At 51.3% G+C, this 22,782-nt stretch overlaps 2 protein-coding genes across 2 annotated transcripts in view; one reads left to right on the top strand and one right to left on the bottom strand.

Moving 5' to 3' along the window:
- Positions 1-18,074, bottom strand: part of mei4 (meiosis-specific, MEI4 homolog (S. cerevisiae)) — a 39,991-nt gene extending 21,917 nt beyond the window's left edge. Inside the window, exons 1-4 of the mRNA XM_030345177.1 lie at positions 17,721-18,074; positions 16,930-17,172; positions 13,605-14,194; positions 2,774-2,908 (exon numbers count right to left, since the gene is read on the bottom strand). Coding sequence (XP_030201037.1) covers positions 2,774-2,908; positions 13,605-14,194; positions 16,930-17,172; positions 17,721-17,805 — 1,053 coding nt within the window. The 5' untranslated portion in view covers positions 17,806-18,074. The remainder of the gene's footprint in view (positions 1-2,773; positions 2,909-13,604; positions 14,195-16,929; positions 17,173-17,720) is intronic.
- Positions 18,075-19,389: 1,315 nt separating this feature from the next.
- On the top strand, positions 19,390-21,440 carry LOC115534306 (5-hydroxytryptamine receptor 1B). The gene has a single exon (XM_030345199.1). The coding sequence runs from the start codon at positions 19,526-19,528 to the stop codon at positions 20,678-20,680; it is 1,155 nt and encodes a 384-aa protein (XP_030201059.1). The 5' UTR covers positions 19,390-19,525; the 3' UTR covers positions 20,681-21,440.
- The last annotated feature ends 1,342 nt before the right edge of the window (positions 21,441-22,782 follow it).

Genomic DNA, 22,782 nt, shown 5'->3' with positions numbered 1-22,782 from the left:
GAAGACAGGGCACTGACAGGAATCGGTGGAGGGGGGGGGGGAAGCGGGATGGAACAGCCTAGAGGATGGCGAGGGGGGGCGAGGGGGGGGGGATAGAGACGGTCATGATGGCGACGGGAGAGAGGCAACGGATGGGATGAATAATGCATCTCACTCTGGGTTAAAGAAGAGGTGAAGATGGAAACCCATTCTGAGGTGTAGATGTGGTTTTCTAGTCGTGCCGCCAGCTGCAGTGAGCGCATGTCTGGAGCTGTGAGGGATCCCTAAGACATCCGCATGCAGAGAAGACAGCAGAACAAGAACCTCTCGTCCATTAAGGTGATGTAACAGCAAGGCCTGAACCCCACTCCCATAACAACGGAGTATGAAACAGGGTGATTAGCATAGGACTCACGGGCGACAGTGAAATAGGCCCAGTGCCGTATGCTAAACAAAAATACAGAAATTTCCATGGAAATGAGATAAGAGGGTGAGAGAGTAAGTGCATTTTTCGGATTGGAAATGAGACTGACTCAGCTGACACTGTGCCGGAGCCCTGAGTGTGACGCAGCCTCCCACCAGGGTTAGGGTTTAAAACCAGTACAAGGGTTAGGGTTTAAAACCAGTACAAGGGTTTAACCAGTAGAAGGGTTTAAACCAGTAGAAGGGTTAGGGTTTAAACCAGTACAAGGGTTAGGGTTTAAACCCAGTATAAGGGTTAGGGTTTAAACCAGTAGAAGGGTTAGGGTTTAAACCAGTACAAGGGTTAGGGTTTAAACCAGTTCATGGGTTAGTGTTTAAACCAGTAGAAGAGTTAGGGTTTAAACCAGTAGAAGAGTTAGGGTTTAAACCAGTTCATGGGTTAGGGTTTAAACCAGTAGAAGGGTTAGGGTTTAAACCAGTAGAAGGGTTAGGGTTTAAACCAGTAGAAGAGTTAGGGTTTAAACCAGTTCATGGGTTAGTGTTTAAACCAGTAGAAGAGTTAGGGTTTAAACCAGTTCATGGGTTAGGGTTTAAACCAGTAGAAGAGTTAGGGTTTAAACCAGTAGAAGAGTTAGGGTTTAAACCAGTTCATGGGTTAGGGTTTAAACCAGTAGAATGGTTAGGGTTTAAACCAGTAGAAGAGTTAGGGTTTAAACCAGTTCATGGGTTAGGGTTTAAACCAGTAGAAGGGTTAGGGTTTAAACCAGTAGAAGGGTTAGGGTTTAAACCAGTAGAAGGGTTAGGGTTTAAACCAGTTCATGGGTTAGGGTTTAAACCAGTAGAAGGGTTAGGGTTTAAACCAGTTCATGGGTTAGGGTTTAAACCAGTAGAAGAGTTAGGGTTTAAACCAGTTCATGGGTTGGGGTTTAAACCAGTTCATGGGTTAGGGTTTAAACCAGTAGAAGGGTTAGGGTTTAAACCAGTAGAAGGGTTAGGGTTTAAACCAGTTCATGGGTTAGGGTTTAAACCAGTAGAAGGGTTAGGGTTTAAACCAGTTCATGGGTTAGGGTTTAAACCAGTAGAAGGGTTAGGGTTTAAACCAGTTCATGGGTTAGGGTTTAAACCAGTAGAAGGGTTAGGGTTTAAACCAGTAGAAGAGTTAGGGTTTAAACCAGTAGAAGGGTTAGGGTTTAAACCAGTTCATGGGTTGGGGTTTAAACCAGTTCATGGTTTGGGGTTTAAACCAGTTCATGGGTTAGGGTTTAAACCAGTAGAATAGGACAATAGTGGCGCCTAAAAATCCAGGCCAGCGTGGTGGCCTGGGTGTTCTGCCCCAAGACGGAAGGTTCCGGCCCCAACGCCCAGAGTCTGTCTGATCCACACCCCTAGCTGCTGACGAACGACCTGCACCTTAAGCCCCAAGAAACACCCTGCACGTCCCTCTGGATGGAGCGCTAGAGACCCAGTCCACCCCCTGTCGCGACCCGGTGGAATTCAACACAATTCAATGTCATTTGTATAGCCCTAAATCACAGGTCCAGTCCCACCCCTGACCCTAGCCCCCCAAGAGGGCAAGAAAACACTCTTTTAATTAACAAGGAAGATATCTAGAGAAGGAACGCAGAGTGAGGGATCCCTCCTTCAGAGTGGGGGATCCCTCCTTCAGAGTGGGGGATCCCTTCTTCAGAGTGGGGGATCCCTCCTTCAGACTGGGGGATCCCTCCTTCAGACTGGGGGATCCCTCCTTCAGACTGGGGGATCCCTCCTTCAGACTGGGGGATCCCTCCTTCAGAGTGGGGGATCCCTCCTTCAGAGTGGGGGACCCCTCCTTCAGAGTGGGGGATCCCTCCTTCAGAGTGGGGGATCCCTCCTTCAGAGTGGGGGATCCCTCCTTCAGAGTGGGGGATCCCTCCTTCAGAGTGGGGGATCCCTCCTTCAGACTGGGGGATCCCTCCTTCAGACTGGGGGATCCCTCCTTCAGACTGGGGGATCCCTCCTTCAGAGTGGGGGATCCCTCCTTCAGGGATGGTCAGGAGTGCAATAGGGGCCATAATTGAAAACCATGCTTAAACGTACATACATATATAAATACATACAAAAATACATACATACATACAGGTAAAACCTTTTAAAGGTGACATAGTATAATATAACACCAGGTGTGATTAGCGATTACAAGCCGTTTTGAATATCTGGATGAGTAACATTTGTTACAGTCCACTGGGTGGGCTGGTAGACTGATCCATCCAGCACACATCTAGGTGGACACGCCCACCTGTGATGTCAGGAGAGTAACGTCTAATCACACTCACACCTGGTTGGTATAATATGTCACCTTTGAATCAGTGATGGGCGTGGCCCGCCAGCTTACCTGGCACAGGTGACAGAGCCGCTGGGCCAGGCCGCGGAGCAGGGAGAGGAGGTGGCGGACGAGGAGGGGCCGGAAGAGGCGGCTCTCCCCCAGCAGGACCAGGACCTCCGTCAGGTGGTCCCCGCTCACAGCCCCCTGTAGAGGGGCGCCGAGGGGACAGCGTGAGCACCGCTGAGCCCGAACCCCCAGAGCTACAGCTCCTACTGAGAGGTCCGGAGCCAGAACCCCCAGGGCTACAGCTCCTACTGAGAGGTCCGGAGCCAGAACCCCCAGGGCTACAGCTCCTACTGAGAGGTCCTGAATCAGAACCCCCAGGGCTACAGCTCCTACTGAGAGGTCCGGAGCCAGAACCCCCAGGGCTACAGCTCCTACTGAGAGGTCCGGAGCCAGAACCCCCAGGGTTACAGCTCCTACTGAGAGGTCCTGAATCAGAACCCCCAGGGCTACAGCTCCTACTGAGAGGTCCTGAATCAGAACCCCCAGGGCTACAGCTCCTACTGAGAGGTCCGGAGCCAGAACCCCCAGGGCTACAGCTCCTACTGAGAGGTCCTGACGACACGCCAAACGGATCGGAGTGGTTGTTTAGTGACATAATGAGAGCACGTCTGTGAGGAGTTAGCGGACGACACAGACAGTCCTGTAAGTCTGCAAGCACCAGGGAAAGAAGGCTTTAAACGGACGGGATGGAGGGACGAAATGAAAGGTCCTCACAGCAGGGGACAGAACGGTGAGTCCATCTAGGGCATGGTTGCTCAACGGGGGCGTTCACACAACCTAGGGGGGGCGCTGGGATGGTGATTCCATTTTTTGGTTTCTAACCCCTCTACCGTCTCAGCTACTTTTTACTTTTTATGCGCAGTGGAACAGTGGTCATACAGCGCGGTTCGGTCCTGCACACGCGCGGACTCCCGTTACATCGGCTATCGTCATGATCTCTATCGCTGATAAACATAACCCAAGTTCGCGGGTTAACAGTTCAATAACCACACAACATAATCAGACATGGCTGATAGCAAGAAAAAAATATCTAATTTTGTTTCATAGCCCGTTTTCCTCCTTCCTCTTGCTGTTGTTCAGTTCCAGCTGCTCTGAGCGTAGTCTCCACGAAAAGACCGTTGCATTTCAAATACAAAATATATAGGCCTTATTAGGCCTCTGTGTGCAATCTGGTTCCCGGGCCATTCATTCATTGTTCACGGGGCACGGCGGGAGTCGCGGGAGTGGTCGCGGTGCCCCAGGTCACGGTGCCCGGGCCGCGGGGTGCCGACGGGAGACACGGGAGTGGTCGCGGTGCCCCAGGTCACGGTGCCCGGGCCGCGGGGTGCCGACGGGAGACGTGCCCCCACCGCGGTCACGGTGAATGAATGTTCAATCCAACCATTTCTTCCTCAACTCTTCTTTCTTGGCCAATCACTCTCTCTCTCTCCCTCCCCCCTCCCCCGTCGCTCTGGAGGTTTAATTGGGTTTATTACAATGATGGACAGTGCTGTTAGCCAATCAGAGGTGAGGTGATTTTTATTGGGGGGGGTGCCAGAGGATCAGGGTATGGTCAGGGGGGCGTTTGCTCAAAAAAGGTTGAGAACCACTGATCTAGGGTCTCTAACTAGGAGTGTAGAGAATACCGCAGGTGGTCCATATGTTGGTGACACTAGGGGGTCGAGAGTTGACCATGTCCCCTGGTGAACTCTGTTTTCAAAACAGTGCATTTCTTACGTCAGACCCATAAGAAGATGAGGCCTTTGAGATGAATGTGATGATGATTTGCTTTTTTGCTTTACTTTCAGGAGATGTAAGCCAATATTAAATCCAGGGAAATAAGAGAATTTCCTGGACATATTTTTAAGGGGTCGTTTCCTAGAATAAATTGTTGGTTTTCTGGTGCTAAACAAACATCTTTATGATAAAATCGCTGTTTAATCAATCATCGTGGGATCGTATTGGGTTCAGAGACATTTTTTGGGGGGGATTTAATAATAATTCTATTTTCTATGAAAGGCCTTAGAAAATAGAATTGTGACTCTGGAAAAAGGCCTTGGTTCAGAGAGAAAATGCCCTCTGTGCAAAAAAAATTGTTTTCCAAAGATTTTTTTATAATCAGATGTATCAACAGCATGTTTTGTTGCAAAAAAATATCATGTATTTTAAAAAAAAAATGTAAGGAGAAAGTTAGTCAGTTGGGTATCAGCAATGCTGAGACCGCCCCTCTTTGTGTACCATGGACCAATGGCATTCCACAACCTATCACTGTGAGAACGCAATTGGACGAGGGGCTCTCGGGGGGGCGGGTCAATGTATTTATACACCAATGTGTAAATTAGCTGACCTCTGGGTCGCTGAACCTCTTTAGGCTGTCAAGTCAGTGTGTATCGCCTAATGGAGCCGGTGTTTTAAGTTGCTTTCATGGTAATTTATTCACGAATCCATCCGGTGAACACATTTAAATATGTCATCCATTAACGTGAAGCTGTCCAATCCAGCTCCGCTCTCGTAGTGATGTCTCTCCTACGGGAATCTTGCCAGAGTTCATTTAGAGAGAGAAAAAAAAAATGAAAAGCTTTTCAATTGCTCTCAGGTTTTTTCTGTTCCCAGCCATCACAGCGGTGGATGGAGACAACCTTTAGCTCCACTTCCGTCCGGCCTCCCCACAGTTTAACCCGTTCTTCTCCTGCTGCAGTCTGGGTCTGGCAGTCTCCCTCTCCTTCCCAAAAGACACAGGGATAGGGCGGGAACAGAGAAAGATATCAGCCTGGATCTATATTTGTCCAGTCCTTGGCCAGTATCTCTCGCCCTCAAAAAACATATGACTTAATTTCTCTGCCATCATTTCCATCAGCAATGCCGGGATGAAATATTAAAACGAGGCCAGGCACAGGGAGAAGGCATCAGTCGCTGAAGATGGGACCAGGACAAATGAAGCTGCACACCAGTATCAGCTGGGGTCTGAACTGGTGCTACGAGGCCGGGCTGGAGGAGACGGCTGTTCGAGGGCCTTCTGCAGAACCCGTCAACCCAGAAGGTTATGAAACACGAGCACCGCGCAGAGAGAGTGATATCTCAGAGGTCGCCGGTGCAGAGGCAGCATCGACGTTTTAATCGTCTGGGCTCTTCAGCGGCGCTCAATCTTCTGCTCCAGCGTGGCCTGCAGGACCTCCGGCCCCAGACGGTCCACCTCATAAGGAACCCCATTACACCACCGTGGATGCGTACAGACACCCAGCCCCCCCCCCGCCAGCACCAGAGCGGCCCCCCCAAGCAGAGGTCTGCCCGGGGGCATTGGAAGACCTTTTGATTGACCGCTTTAACTTCTCACAGCAAGCGAGTCCCCCTCAGAGAAGGAAACAGAGCCAGTGTTAAGGTACCATTTAGTTATTTATCCAAGGTTACTCTAAAGATACAAAGTCCTTAATGAGCAGGTAGGGGTTAGAGGGCATCTTGCTGGAGGAAGGAAGACCCAAGAACCCCAACTGGGAGTCCAAGACCCGAACCACTATCCACATAGGGAACCATTGGTTTAGGCGCGTAGATGCGTTACACGCGGTAAAGCAGCGCGTTAGACGCACCTAAATAACGTGCACAACGCACCTACGCGCCAAACGTACCTGCGCGCAGAGTTCAGAAAATTTAACTTTTTACACTCCTACGCGTGACGTTTAGCCGCGATAGCCTATCAGCGTTGAGCCTGACCCGACGTCACTGGCAGAGAGACGGAGGACAGGCGCTCCGCTGCTGATATGGAGCGCCTGTAGTTGGTGTCCTGACGGGAGGTCCTGGCACCAACCCGGGCTAGCAGGTCATCGAACATGGCCCCAGTCAACCGAAAATACCGCTTGAACCGGCCGTCATCCAGGCGGAGTTCCTGGAGGAGGTGGTGAAACCCACCCAGCTGTGAGCGCCTACGGAGGATGTCATGCACCCAAACACGACGGCATTTGTGTTTCATTCTCTCCTCGAACTCTCCACATCAAATACAGCGCAGCGATGGTGGTGATCTCAGGCTCGTTTGTGGAGCAAAAGAAAAGTAGCGGGGGAAAATACGTTTTGGGCGGGCTCACCTAGCTGCGTAGGCGCGTTGAACCATTTTTGTGACACACTGAACGCGCCCAACCCGTCAGAGTTGCCGTACCTCAAGAGATGGGAAACCAAACCGAAACCAAACCGAGTGCTGCATCTCAATGCCCTGCATATCACGCAGAAAGAGACACAATCACTGCCAGGCCGTCCCTGCCTCGGGAGGGTCTTGATCACAGCATGGATGAAGCAGTTACTGCCTCTCCATTACTGTTCCACTGGATGCAGAGCAGTTTAATGTAGTACTGGTCCTCTGAGTTTACGGGCGAATAAAACCACGGGCGACGCCTTATCCATCATCCCACCGCTGTCTGATTGAAAAAAGCAGACGCCTGATCCAGGGGCCTGTGAGCGACACAAGGTGACAGCACCGCAAACAAAAAGGTCAAAACCATTCCCCAAGCCGCCGCACCCGAATGAATACGACATGAAAGGCTGCTCTCTCAAACCCGCACACGGCACGACTTAATCAGCAAATCAAATTCAGAAACTGTCCGCACGCCCGCGGCCAAACCCATTAGCCCGGCCCCGTCTCGGTGCCCTGCTACGGCGAGCCGGCTCCTCATGCATCACACGCACAGAAATAATCTAAAGGTTGACAAATTGACCGATTGTAGGAGGGAATACAATTAAGTGAGAGGGGATTATTGTTCACCGTGATGGCATGGAGTGCATCCTGACTCCAGCACTACGTGTGGGCTCTGATGAATCCAAAACAATGGGGGGGGGGGTGTGGTTAGAACTAGGTCGGGTTGTCAGCGCTGGGTGGGTTCAGGGGGTACAGGGGTACACCACAGGGAGCTGTATCCTCTGTATGATTATCTCAGTGTTTATCTCCATGAGCTCCATGGTCTTGGGTCAAGGTTAAGTGAGGCCCGTCCTTCTTATAGAAGAGAAAGTAAGTCACCTGAAGTATGAATTAAAGTGAAGACAGCAGGGTCCTAAAACACAACGTATCCCAGAGGGAGGAAGCCACTACACACCTCTCCAACATCCTGTCAGAAGAGTTTCAAAAGTGTGTATCAGTGCTCTGTAGATCTGAAGTGCACCGTAATTGGTCGATACCTTGGTTACATAGCCATGAGGGAGAGTAGGCTCCACCCATTAAAATCGACTGGATGGGACGGAAGGAGATCGATAACCCGAAACTACAATGGATTCGACGGAACATCACTTTCATCGTATGTTGTCCATGACGTTAAGCGTTAGTGGAAGTCCATCTCTCGTACGAGCGAGTCCTGTCCCGCCGGTTTCCTCTACGTCGGGTTCTGCACTCCGTTGAACCAGGCCAGCGGCCCGACGGCACGAAGCAGGCTCCTGACCTGAGCTCAGTCTTTAGTCCCGGTCTGAAGCAGAGCGCCTTCCCCTTCAGCGGGAGGGAGGGACAGGAGGACGGAGGGTGGGCCAGGGGGGTAGGGGGGCCGCGGGCGAAGGGCCAGGGGCCAGGGGGGGCAGGAGGCCAGGGGGCCGGGCTGCCGCAGGACAGGGGGGTTGAGGGACAGGACTGCCGCGGGACAGGGGGGTCGGGGAACAGGGGGGGAAGTCGGAGGACAGGGGGGTTGGGGGACAAGGGGGGGTTTCGGGGGACAGGGACCAGGGGCCCCGGGGGGTTCAGGGGCCCACTCCCAGCGATGAGCTGCAGTCGTGCGTGGGAGACCCGGGGAGGGACTGGGGGGCCGTGTGGAGACCAGCGAGGAGATGCAGTGGAGCTGGGAGAGCGGACCCCGAGAGGGACTACTGCTCGAGCCTGGTGGAGTCATCCATCTCCTCCAGCGGCCCTGACGCCGAAACCAGCTACACCCAGCTGCACCCAGCTACACCCAACGCCCCGGGGGGCTGATTACAGCCTGGAAGTGGTCGCTGCATAAAACATGCTATTTCTGTATCACAAACAAGTCCCCCTTGTCACATACAGGTCGGCTAAAGTGCTTTCGGAGAAGCGATCCGCCGCTGTGCTCAGAGGAGCGCCGAGTATTTCTAATGAACAAGAGAACAGGATGCTCTTCCCGTGATGCTCATGCAGACCTCCGGTGGGGTGGAACCGGCCACCGGGCGCAGCCCCGGGAACCCAGCACAGGGCGTTCTCATTTAGGACCAGGAACCCAAACCCCAACATGGCTCAGTGAGGCGGGAAAGTGCTAATAGGTGTTAGGGCTTAAACAGGATGGACGGTTTCCCTTTAACTGTAGCTGGTGTGGTATCGAAAGACCATAATTTACAGAACGTAACGTACAGCCCTAAATGTACAGACCGTATTGTTCAATAACAGACCATGATCTACAGACCATAATGTACAGACCATAATGTGCAGACGACAATGTAATGCAGCTCTAAGTTTGATATTTAACCAAAGGTAACCTAGTTGGTTAATCCCAAAAGTGTGAATAAATTGTTTTCTACATATCTCATTACTATACTAGTTAGTGACGTGCCGACTAGTAAGCACGTTTTAATCTTAAAGCTACAGCGTAAACTAAGTATTAAAAAGTTAGAAGTTAAAAAGTATCGGGCAGCTCCATTGTGGGTGTGAAGTCACTGTTAAAACAGAACTGCAAGCACTACATAATTGATAAAAAACTAAGCTCACAGAAAAACAATAAAACGAATGGTCGGAAAAAGCAAATAATTGAAATGGATTGGGAGAAACTTAAAAGCTTTTCAGTTAATTCTCCCTGCTTCCATCGGGCCGTACGATGTGTTATCTATTATTTAGCGGATTGCTTTCCAGCTCTGCCACGGATACTCTCGGTGTTGCATCATCCTGCTCTGAAGACGTCTGGATCAAACGCTCAGCCTCCCGTCTCCAGCTCCACTGGTCAGTACAGGTCACTGGTCTGTGCAGGTCACTGGTCTGTGCAGGTCAATGGTCTGTGCAGGTCACTGGTCAGTACAGGTCAATGGTCTGTAGAGGTCACTGGTCAGTACAGGTCACTGGTCAGTACCGGTCACTGGTCAGTACAGGTCACTGGTCAGTGCAGGTCACTGGTCAGTGCAGGTCACTGGTCTGTGAGGGTCCACTGGTCAGTACAGGACCCTGGTCAGTACAGGTCACTGGTCAGTAGAGGTCACTGGTCTGTGCAGGTCACTGGTCAGTACAGGTCACTGGTCTGTACAGGTCACTGGTCTGTACAGGTCACTGGTCAGTATAGGTCACTGGTCAGTACAGGTCACTGGTCAGTACAGGTCCCTGGTCTGTACAGGTCCCTGGTCTGTACAGATCACTGGTCACTACAGGTCACTGGTCTGTGCAGGTCACTGGTCAGTACAGGTCACTGGTCTGTGCAGGTCACTGGTCAGTACAGGTCACTGGTCTGTGCAGGTTAGTATCAAGGGCTTGGGACAAACAGAGACGTGTATGGTCCCGATATTCACTGGTAGAGATGATACTTACAACCTGAAGAGTGTTTAGGTGTACTATCAGGTGGAAGACGGCAGCAAAGACAGTAGGAATACTGTTTGTGAGACACACACTATGTTGAGATTGAAATGCACCAATGAAAAGAAAAATGTACAATTAAAATCGAATTATCTTGTCTTTCTGCTGCCTATGGTTTGTCTTGACTCTGTCCAATAATGTTTCTAATAAACAGCTGTTGTTTCTAATCTATGTCTGGTGGTTGTCAACACTTACAACAGGGTCTGCAAAATAACGGTCCAGACTAATTATAATTATTATCAAAACTTGTTACTGCTTTGAAGTCCACCGTCCACCGATATGGTCGGTCTCTTTATGACGACACAGCTCTGCCCTGGGTTTCAGTTCCTTCAGAGAAATTGCACAATTAGGATCAGGAATGGCTGTCAGCCCTGATTTATGGGCGCGTCCAGCCACTGAAACGGCTCTCAAACCGAGACAACGGGAATCAATACGACCGGCGGTGAGTTCTTAAAGATATTAGAAGCATTAAATCTGTCTTGAGGTTGATCAAAGGGAAGACTGTCCTGATGACTGGGGGGCAGACTGGCCCCCAGAGGCCAAAGGGTTCTGGTAAACAAACCCACCCCCTGCCTCTGCATGGGAATCTGTGATTAATTAATCATCAATCAGCCAAACCTTTGAATGATTTAGCTAATAAGATGAAATACCAGGTTTGTAATGGAACATCAAGGGAAGCCCCTTTATTAGCGGATTTGTATAAGGTCCTTTCAACTTGAAAGCTAACTTCTTCTGAAGGCTGTGATGACAGAAGACTTGACGGGCAGAGTGTTCAGCCTTGACACACCTAAGTATTCAACTAATCACAGGATAGAAATCCAAAGTCCAACCTTCTCAAGTGCATTAGAAACTCTTACAATTAGAAAAAGGGTTATTTCTTTTTTATAAAAATGAGTTTTCTTCACAAAATATATAAAAAAAAATATATATATCTCTCAAAAAAGTATGGATTTCTTGTCATATTTCTTTTAAGTCCGTCAACAATGTCCATAATACCGGGGCTCATTGTTAAATGGAGAAATGTGGCCCTGCTGGCCTTCAACACACCAGCACAAAGCTGCCTAACTTGTCATTATCACACGACTAAAAAGCTAATAAGAAAAGTTCACCGGATCCACAGACCAATTTCCATCAAATCCCAACGAACCCGGAGCTCATTGGGGATAAGATCCCTGATCTCCTCGACTCCAATTGTTTTCCAACCATCCGGAAAATCCTCCTAAACGAGCCTCGCTAATGTTTCATTCATCTGTCGGACGCTCTATCAAAGAGTGAATACGGCCGGCATCACCTAATGGAACGGTTTAATGGTCTGGTATTAAACCAGTGATGAGCCGGGGTCTAGGGCTAAATATTACCCCCCCCCCATCACACAGAGTCACAGCATCACGTTCACATGCAGCCTGGCAATAATTCATTTAGATGATCTCTTTTGTCTTTGTATGGTATTGAATGGTCATGAAATGAAGGTATCGACTTAACAAGATAACAGTGTTGTGGTCTCGATGATTCATAGAAGATACGTCCTTAAAATTAGCACAATATGAGGTTGACAACGTCAACAGAGGAAGGGTAACTGGTTTCAGTTCTGCTTCCACGCTCCCAACGTCCGCCTACTTCAACGTAATGACCGCTCAGTCGGATGGCTCAGAACGCTGTCGTGAGTTTTAAGCCTATCAGCATGTCGACATCGTGTCGACATCGGCAACTAGCTCAGCTGTCCTCGGCCTCTGCCTCCATTAAAGGCTTCTCCCCGAGCTCCGTGACAAACGGAGAATGGCTCGTTTCCTGCCTGCCTCCCAGCAAGGGGGCAGGCAGCCTTTCTTCGCAAACTCCCGAGGAAATTGCCCTCGCGTTGTCGGCACGGACGACCCGTGGTGATATTGCCGTGGAAACCCTTCCTCGCCTTCTCCCAGACCTCCAGGGAGGGGGGATTAGGGTTGAATCCCCTCCTGAGCCTCGGCTCCCCTCACATCTCTGGACAGCAGCACACCTCATCAAACCGGTGCAGTCATAGACCTGGTTCCAGCCCAGGTCTCCCCAGGGGGCCAGAGGGCACGGAGCTGTGCTGTGAAGCAGACCTCAGAGTGGAGTGGGTCTACACACACCGAGCCACAACTACAGATGTCCCATACCATTTTTTTAGTGCCGTCAGTTACCGGCGTTAATTTTTTTATCCCGCGATTAACGCAATTTTTTTTTTCTTTTTTTATTCTTTTCTTTGGCTCAAAACAAAGAAGCAGTAGCCTGACTGCTATGCTCAAGGCAGTATGTTTGTATGTTCATCGTTTAATTGCACTATAGGCTTTTTTTTTGTATCGTCCTGTTTTGATCAGTATATGCCAATGTTGTTATCAATAAAAAAACATTTGCACAAGGCAAGCCGATGCACTTCTCCATGTTGATAAGAGCATTAAAATGAGAAAAATTAATGGGACAACGAAATCACTAATCGCTTGACAGCACTAAATTTTTTCCTTCCTGACACTGTTTCCGATCCCTGAACTTGAGTATTGGCCGATACCGAGCATAAACCGATGCAGCATCTAGCATTGTAACTACTATTAGCAATTGTTCTTACTGAAGGGTTCTCTTACGATGACAGCAATGTAGAGTCAGTTCACTTAGTGTCCACACATTTTTTTCAGAACTAGATAATTAACATCTATAATCTATAATTATAATACATTTGTATTATTATAGTTAAGCGTGAGCCTCCATGTTATTCTGACAGCGTCACTCGAACGCACGTACGTCAGATATGACGCGTTTCCTGTTCCGACTTTCAACCTCCGTTACCGTTAACGGACGCAGCGTAACACCGTCGTGTTTGCGACATTCTCTGTCTGTGTAGTAAAGGAGCTACTCATGTGAAGGTATCGGATTGGTCCATAGACTCGATACTGGTATCGGTATCGATACTGGTATCTGAACAGCTCTAGTGGACCGGGTCTACACCCGGCGAGCCACCACCCGGGGGAACGAACCACAGGGACGTGTGAACAGCTGTGAGGCTGCTGCTTCCGTCTCTAAAGGACCTTTTCTTTTCACAACACGATGTGTTGTGGATTAGTAATGGTCGTCCTGAGCTCCGAGGCCTTTGTGATTCATATTTCTATTGTGAGCCGCCTTTTTATATAACCGTTGTTAGGGAAATATACCAAAATGAATATTAAAGCCAGAGGCACGCTGAGGAAGGGTGTGTACGGATTATACACACACACACACACACACACACACACACACACACACACACACACACACACACACACACACACACACACACACACACACACACACACACACACACACACCTGCGTGACTCACCTTGCCGAGTCGATCTGCGCTGAGCAGAAGCCCCACCAGCTCCTTCAGGGACCCCTCCACCTCCGTCACGAACAAGGATTGCCGGTTCAAACCCCCGGCGTCCGTGGCCCCGGCCAGCACGCGGCAGGCCTCCAGGACCAGGGCCCCCGAGGGCAGCACGGGGGGGTCCGCCGGACACGCCGCCGCCGCCACCACCGAGCCCAGCAGCTGGCTGAGGGACTCGGCCATCACCGCAGAGCCCTCCTGCTGCTGGGGGCCGGACCAGGCGGGCCCCGGGGCCCCCCCGCCGCCCCCCCTGTCCGCGGCCCGCCGGAGCCCACACAGGCTCTGGAGGAACCGCATGTGGCCCTGCATGGACCCCCCCCGGGGAGAGGCGGTCTGGGGCGGGGGGAACCGCCTGGGGGGTGCCGAGGAGAAGGTCTGGGGGTTCACGGGGACCGCAGGGGGTACAGGGTCTGTGTGTGGACCCCCAGAGACCACGGGGTGTACCGGGTCCATGTGGGGCAGGAGGGACTCAGAGTCCGAGTCCACCATGGAGGCCTCCTCCTCAGCAGGGACCCCCAGGTCCTGGGGCAGGTACCCATCCTCACCTGTGGAACTCCAGACAATTAGATTACGGCTCGTTAGCAACAGGTGTTTTATTTCCCTGAAGACAACGCAGGCTAGCACGTCTCACGTCGCTCCCCTCGCTGACGCGCAGAGACTTGGTTGAACTCCCTGTGCGTGTGACGTCCCGGTTAATGAGGTCGAGGCCGAATATGTAATTAAGGTTTGTAATTGTACTGCTGCTGAGAGTGAAAGATGTGTGAGGGGAAACCCCAGTTAAAGGTTGGCTATCCGGGAGCTAATGGCGGAGTGGGTTCAACAGTCAGGGTTAGGAGGCCACTTTAACCAACGTCACGACCTACCCACCTTAACCTACACTAGAACACAACTATACACCCGATGCCTTTCTGATGTCATCCATTCGATTATTTGTGTTTATTTGAAGTCTGCAGATGAGTTGCATTGTGAAGCACACACAATCCTACAAGCTACAGTTGAAGTGAACCATCTGCACCATGCCATATATATCTAACACGACGTACGCACATAAACACACACGCAATCATACCCAACAGATGCTGCTTGAGAACCTACGTGAGATGAGCTTCTGCTAATGGAGATATTGAATAAACCATAGCTGTGATGCAACGTGGGCACGAAGACCTCAAAGTGGGCCGGAGACCGCAGGCCTGACCGAGATGGTAGGGCTGGAAGTTAGCCCTTAATGAAGTCTCTCCCAAAAACATCTCAGCGCCTGAAACCAAACACTCCACATTCGGTCCAAGTGATTTCCCGGCAACGACTGGAGCCGAGGCAGAGGGCTGGATCGTTCTGGTCCATTCCAGCACAGTATTAATGCTCTGCAGCGTCACAGTGTGTTGGCTCAACACGACGTCCACCGTTGGTGTCATCAAACTTTTAGAGCTACGATGGTTTGAGCAGTGATTGACACAACAACTGATGTGGCGTTTTAAGCCGTTGCCGTCGGTAACAAAACGCACAAGGCCTGACGGCATCCAATGAGCGGAGGTCTTCCTGGTCGATCATCTCCCACTCTGCTGACGGAGGTCCATCCCTGTGGTGGTCCTGCATGAGAAGAGTCCTGGTTTCCCTAGCAACGCCGTCCCTCCCCGTTGACTCATGAGGGTGGAGGTCCTCGTTAGGGGGGGGGTCGTTAGGGTGGGGGCCCTCGTTAGGAGGGGGGGGGGGGGCTCGTTAGCTGGATGAGATAGCGGCTTCTCCGCGTCTCTCCTGGAGATACTCGGCCCATTACCCAGTGTGGCGGCCATGTTTAACCGTCTGTACCAAACCCAGGAGCCTTCAGCCCGTTGAACACACCGCTTCCTCCTGACGGCCGCGAGACGCCATGCCCTCACACTCACTCTCATCAACCCTCATTCATGATGAGCATCATCTGGTCCATTTACAGCTTCAGAAGGGTCAATATTCGGAATGTTCTTGGTTTACGATCATTAGGAGTTGATGGTGGGAAGCAGGCAGACCTGTAAAGCCTCTGCTGAGGTACAGTGATGAAGGTGATGAAGGTCTTTGACTTCCAGACCAAAGGCTCCCGGTTTGACCACGATGTCTGCGGTCTGGCAGCAGGGACCCTTGAGCAAGACACCTGACTGCTAGCTGCTCGTCAATGACATGAAGACGCAAAACAGCATCTTCTAAATCACTAGATATTGAATGAATGACCTGGACAAAATGGTCAATAGATTCATCGATAAGGACATAAAATGTTGCACCTGATCCCGACAGAACACTGGATTCAACTGTCGTCCAACCCATTTCATTGTCGTGCCACTAGATAGTCATCCCGGAGGGATTCTCCCTGCTCTTCGTAAAACGGTTTCAATCCATCCCAAACGGGAGCCTTGAGTGTAAATAAAATAACACATAAAAGGAGCAGGCGGCCATGGACCCACCTACACACACACACACACACACACACACACACACACACACACACACACACACACACACACACACACACACACACACACACACACACACACACACACACACACAGCCTCCCTCGCCCTCCGCCCACCTTGTTGTTGTCAGACGCAGGTCACGGGGGAGTGCTTTCAGAAGGTCAAATATCACTCCACATTCATGGAAGCTTCTGGTGTCCATCAACAGCGACTTCAAACCCTCGTCCCTCCACTGCTAATATACTGGCCAGCGGAGTTCTAGTTCTCCACAACGTGCGATCAGGTTTCAACAGTACCCAGTCCTCAATAAACCAGGATCCAGCAGCACCGGGCTTCAGAACAGAAGACCCCGGGGAGATGTTCCCAGGTGGACCTTAGGAGCGCTTCTGATGTGACAAACGACTCCTTTAGAGTGTTGCGATGGTGGGCTGCCAGCTGCTAATCGCCCTCCCAGCGTGTCTCCTGAAATGGAATAAAGACTTTAAGAGCCCCCCGTCTGCATCGCTTCATTAAGACCCAACAACCAGAGCCCCGTAAATTAAAAATCAAGGTTTCCTTTCTTCCCGCCCCGTGGACTGATTTATTCGTTTATCCGTCTTCACTTTATTCCCGATAAGCCTCCGAGCCCTCTCCACCCAGCAGCCCGGGAACGCCCGGCGGGAACGGGCTTTATTAAGACGGAGAGTCCGGCTGCGGACTCTCCGTCACAAGCACCCATCCTCATCATCATCATCATCATCATCATCATCACCATCACCTCCTCCTCCCCCTCTAGGTCTGGTTCCCCCCCCCCCGCCCCCCTACGGCCGGGAACTTCAGACGGATGGCGTCCATCTTACCTGAGGCTCCGCCCACGTCCCGTCTCTGGGCGGCCATCTTGGCGAGGAGCAGCTGCTGCCTCAGACGCAGCACCTCCTCCTGGAGCTCCTGGCCTCTGCTCCTCAGCCCGGCGTCTCTGCTCCTCATCCTTGAGGCCAGAGCCTCCGCCTGCTGCCTGCCACTCAGCCCGGGCGGGCGGGACTTGATGACCGCCAGCGCCACCGCCAGCCGCGCCTTCCTCACCAGCCAGGCGGCCCCGCCTCCTGCCGGAGTAACCATGGTAACGGCTCGTTCACCGCGGGCGCAACGTCCACGGAGTTGTTTTTGGTTTATGATCCGTATCTGAGCTGACCAGCGGTTAGCGTGTTTGACTCAAAAGTCCTCGGTTCAAAACCTCGCTGTAGGCAGGATTAACTTTACCCGTTCATGAGTATATAATATTAATCTAGTATTTGAGGTTGTCGAGGTTAGTGGACAACTGGAGGACTTTAGAGATCACGGTTGGATGGTGGACAATAAGGGAATCAATATCGATTAGTGTTTACAACACAAGCCAAACTGGTTGGACAACCAAAATGAACACAACGAAAAATCTGAGTTATTAAAAATCGACATACTAACTTGTTATTTTTGCTACACTTGCTTCATAGATCGTATTCAGTATATCACGATATAAAATATTTATTTCACTGTGGTTTTATCTGTCTGGTAAACACCGCAGTTCAGCGGTGTGTAACATCACTGATCGTCCAACGCGGTTCTGCCAGAACGGTAAGTCAAGCGCCACTAATCAGAAGGTGTTAGAACGTACCGGCTCCTCCGTCCCGGGGTAGCTGGGCCGGACCCTGGGTCGGGTCCAGGGTCTGGTACGTGGTCGGGTCCGGGGTCAGGTCCATGGGCGGGTCCGGTGGACGCCCAGCTCATCGGACAGGATGTTGTTCTGCAGGAGAACGAACTCTCTGAAACCCGACCGCTGATTGTGTGTCGGCCGTGAGGGTCGTCGATCTGTTATCGTTCTGTTATCGTTTTGATTGACGGTCTTGATGGTGATGCTATTATTTAGATGGAGAATCGAACTGTTAGCGACTTCGCCAGAAGACCGGAAAACGAAGATCGGACCTTTCGCGTGGTCACGTGGTCACGTTTCTACGCGTTAACCTGTTTACCCACGCTTCACTTCCTGAAGCAGAATAAATAGAAAATACAAAAATTTGTTTGGAAATATTTGCAGCAAAATATTATTTTCGCCATATTGTTTAATTGGTTTGCTCTAAATAAAATAAACCTTTTGACTTAAAATTAGGCTTTTCGATTTTTTTCTGTTTATAAAACCACATTATTATAAATATTACTTCTCCTTGCGACACAAAAACAACAGCAGCACAAGTTGTGTTTACAATTGCGCAACTACCATCCCAATGAGGGTGATAACAGAAGGACATGCGCATTGGGCCCTCTCCGTGGTCCTGGGGCTGCGCGGCCTCGCGGCAACAGTTGCTGTCCATCACAAGAGGCTGAATCATTAAACCCCGGGGCTTTATGACCCAGCAGGAGGGCTTTGTGTGGAAGAGGTCTACTTCAATAAGAAAGAGACACGATAAGAATAGAGCAGAGAGAGAGAGAGAGAGAGAGAGAGAGAGAGAGAGAGAGAGAGAGAGAGAGAGAGAGAGAGAGAGAGAGAGAGAGAGAGAGAGAGAGAGAGAGAGAGAGAGAGAGAGAGAGAGAGAGAGAGAGAGAGAGAGAGAGAGAGAGAGAGAGAGAGAGAGAGAGAGAGAGAGAGAGAGAGGCGGTGTGGGCTGCCAGTATAAAAACAAGTGTCAAGCTTCTCTCGCGCACTGAACTTCTGGAGTGCGGCGCGTCTCGTGTCGCTGCGGGAGCGTCTCTGGGACGCGGACATGTGCACGCGCGGTGAGGATGTAGCGCCGCCCGTCATCAGTCCGCCGGCAGAACGCCGCGGGTCGCGTGGGAGCAGGACACTGATGGACATCGGAGCTTCACTTCGGGTCGTTTGCGTCAGGATCAAAAAGCGATGCGGACGCTGAAGTGTGGAAGTTAAATCAAGAGACGTTTTCAAAGAAGAGGAGGGTTGGGGGGGTGGGGTCTTCAGAAAAACCTCCTCTGTTGGCTTTATGGTTCAGTGTCCGAGGCGCGCGGAGGACCCGTAGACCCGTGCGTAACGGGAGGAGAGCGCGCCATGGCTGAGTAGCGCGGGTGGACGTTGCAGGGGGATCCCGGTGCGTGTGCGCGCGTGTGTGTGTGCGTGTTCGTGTGTGTGCGTGCGTGCGTGTGTTGGTGTACGGGCGTGTGTGTGTGTGTGGTGTGTGTGTGTGTTGGTGTTTGTGAACACACGTGTGCATGTGTGCGTGAGTGCGTGTGCGTGTGTTGGTGTTTGTGTGTGTGAGTACGTGTGCTTGTTGGTGTGTGTGTGTGTTTGTCTGAGTGCGTGAGTGCGTGTGTGCATGTGTGAGTGCGGCTGAGTGCGTGCGTGTGTGTGTGTTCGTTTCGTGTGTGTGTGTTCATTTCGTGTGTGTTGGTGTGTGCGGTGTGTGTGTGTGTGTGTGTCCCGCCTCCCCCGGAGCTCCATGCTTGGAGGGTCCGGGCGGCGTTGGCCGAGGGATGGAGCGCCCTAGCCCACTCCCGCCTACGTCCGTCCCGCGCGGGGACCTCATGAACCTCAGCGCCGCCAACCACTCGCTCAACGCCACGTTCCCGCCGGACGAGGCGGCGGAGGCCAGCGTCTCGCTGCAGGTCTCCCTCGCCCTCACGCTCTCCCTCATCACCTTCGCCACCACGCTGTCCAACGCCTTCGTCATCGCCACCATCTACCAGTCCCGCAAGCTGCACACGCCCGCCAACTTCCTGATCGCGTCGCTGGCCGTGACGGACCTGCTGGTGTCCATCCTGGTGATGCCCATCAGCGCACTGTACACCGTGTGCCAGACCTGGACCCTGGGCCAGGTGGTGTGTGACATCTGGCTGTCCTCGGACATCACCTGCTGCACCGCCTCCATCCTGCACCTGTGCGTGATCGCGCTGGACCGCTACTGGGCCATCACGGACGCCGTGGAGTACACCAAGCGCCGCACGCCGGCGCGCGCCGCCGGGATGATCGCCACCGCCTGGGTCATCGCCATCTCCATCTCCCTGCCGCCCTTCTTCTGGCGCCAGGTGAAGGCGGAGGAGGTGACCACCTGCAACGTCAACACGGATAACGTCTTCTACACCATCTACTCCACCTTCGGCGCCTTCTACATCCCCACCTTCCTGCTGCTGGCGCTGTACGGGCGGATCTACGTGGAGGCGCGCAAACGCATCCTGAAGCAGTCGCCCAGCAAGCCGGGGAAGCGGCTGACCTCGGCGCACCTCATCACCGACTCGCCGGGCTCGGTGGCCTCGAGCACGTCGCTCAACTACGGCACCAACGACACCTCGTCCTGCGACACGGTCGCCTCGGCCACCGTGGGCCAGGTCAAGGTCACCGTGTCGGACGCGCTGCTGGAGAAGAAGAGGATCTCGGCGGCCCGGGAGAAGAGGGCCACCAAGACCCTGGGGATCATCCTCGGGGCGTACATCGTCTGCTGGCTGCCCTTCTTCATCTACACCCTGGTGGTGGCGGCGTGTGACGCCTGCTTCTCCCCGGAGCTGTTCGACAGCTTCACCTGGCTGGGCTACCTGAACTCCCTGATCAACCCCATCATCTACACCATGTCCAACGAGGACTTTAAGAGGGCCTTCCACAAACTCATACGCTTCAAGTGTTGCCGGGCGTGAAGCCCCCCCCCCCCCGAGAGGATCGCGCCACCCACTGTGAGCAGACGGTGGGCTGTCGGTGGGCCGCTGCCTCGTCCGTCGACATGAGGTGGTGACCATGTTTTTTGCAAAACATGGTCACCACCTGACGTTCTGTGGAGTGCGCCAATGCGAAGGACCTCGTTCCTGCTGTCCGCGACCGTGGGAGTACAGAGTGCGTGCTGTGTGGACCGGAGGACCAGATCTTTAGCAGGGCGGGACCTGGAGAAGAACCACCACCCGCCCGGAGCCTCCCGCAACGTGTGGTTTGTAGCCCGCGGTCCTGTCCTCCGTGGTCCGCTGCGAGACGGGGAAGCCCGCGGCCATTTTTGAAGCCCGAAACGACGTGTTGGGAATACGGAGAGGGAATGCTGTTGTTGTAGGGAGTACGGCGAGGACACGGACCGTGGTGAGGGAGGCGCCCAGAACCCTTTAACCAGGGGCCCACTCAGTCAGCTGTACGGACAGTCGGGGGCCGCAGGACCTCTATCTTCCTGGTTCCACAGAGCCGTGAAGAACAAACGTCTGAAGGACTCGAACTCCCCCGCCTCCGCGGTGGTGGAGAAAAAAGACTAAGAGAACACATTGATTGGTTGATTTATCTGTTGATTCCTACGTCCTCCCGGGGAAATGCTGGTGCCTACAAACGTTTATTCTAATGACTTTCATTTAGAGCTAGATTGAATTTAGATTTCATGTTTTGGTTTTTAGTTTTTTCTTTTACACAACGCTGTCTTTGTTTGTTGTTGATTTAAACACTGGGCTCTCAGAGAGTAAATGTGCCAAACTTTTTTGGGCCGTGCGTTTTTTTTTTAGTGTATAATGGAATATATCGGACAGTCGTTTTTGATTTTCTGGGTTTTATGCGCGTTGTGTGAAGGGACCACTTTGAAAGCAAGCCCTGATGAAAAAACTAACAAAAACAAACAAACACGAAGGCCGCTGTTCCTTGTGAACAAGGCCTTCTTGTAAATGCCATGATCTTTACCTTAAGAATAATGTTGATGTTTCCATATTCCATAGTGACCTGCTTTAGCCTCGAAAGTACCACCAAACATATGGGAGATCGATGGTAAACAAAAATATGAATATTTTTCACCATATTTCTGTTTGTTCGTTTATAATAATAAGTCATGTGCTGCTTTCCATCCATGGCTTCTCTCCTCTATCTTCATTCTGGAAGAAACAATAATAATTTATCAACAATAATAATAATAACGTGAACAACTCATGTTTGAGTGAAGCACTGTTGCTACTGAAACGGACAACACAAACATCTGCAAAAAAAAAAAAAGAGACATGTAAAAATATAAGATTTTATCAAATGACGCACACTGGAAATATTCATGCAGCCATCTAATGCTAAAGAAGGGAAGGAAGTGGAAGAGAGGGAGTAAAACTGCAAAAATAGACATTAACCTACTACTGTCATCAGAAGCACAAGACGTGGCCGTAGATCCAGGACAGGAGTCCCAGCGCTGCTGCCGCTCTCGGCCATTCACACAAAATGGCCGCCAAGATGATTTGGCAGTTGGAACCGAAAGCATTCGGTGTCTGTAAAAGAAAAACAACACAACTAGAATAACTAGCGAGATGGGAACTGTAGAGTTGCTGGTGAAAGATGACAATGACTGTTTGTCAGTGATGGCCACTGTTGTAATAGCGCTGTGTAGAAAAGTGGAGGTAATATGGGGAAAAGCACAAGTTCATACACTAATTGTAAAGTAAGCTATTTGACACAATAGCTTCTAGCCTTTGCCGGGCTGCGTGAACCAACACATATCAGGAATATTATTATACATGGAACCCGAACAGTGTCGGGTCCATTGGGGGGTTCAGTCTTTCAGGAACTGTGAAAAGCATTGCTGTCAAGTGACCATTTGCTCCTTGTGATCCCATTGGCTGATGGCTGTGTCACTCCGAAGGAGATTGCACCGTCTGAATTTGCTTCTGCTTTGGAAAAATGCTGTTTTCCTCATAGTGATGCACTGTAACTTGCTTTTACTCAGCAGATTCACAAAAAAGACACTGCTGCAGAAATGTATATATATTTATACATATATATGTATATATATATATATATA

This window comes from Gadus morhua, chromosome 21 (assembly GCF_902167405.1).
Source record: "Gadus morhua chromosome 21, gadMor3.0, whole genome shotgun sequence".
In the NCBI taxonomy this organism is placed as follows: Eukaryota; Metazoa; Chordata; class Actinopteri; order Gadiformes; family Gadidae; genus Gadus; species Gadus morhua.
The sequence above is the reverse complement of the archived record's forward strand: the minus strand, read 5'-3'. Positions and strand labels throughout refer to the sequence as shown.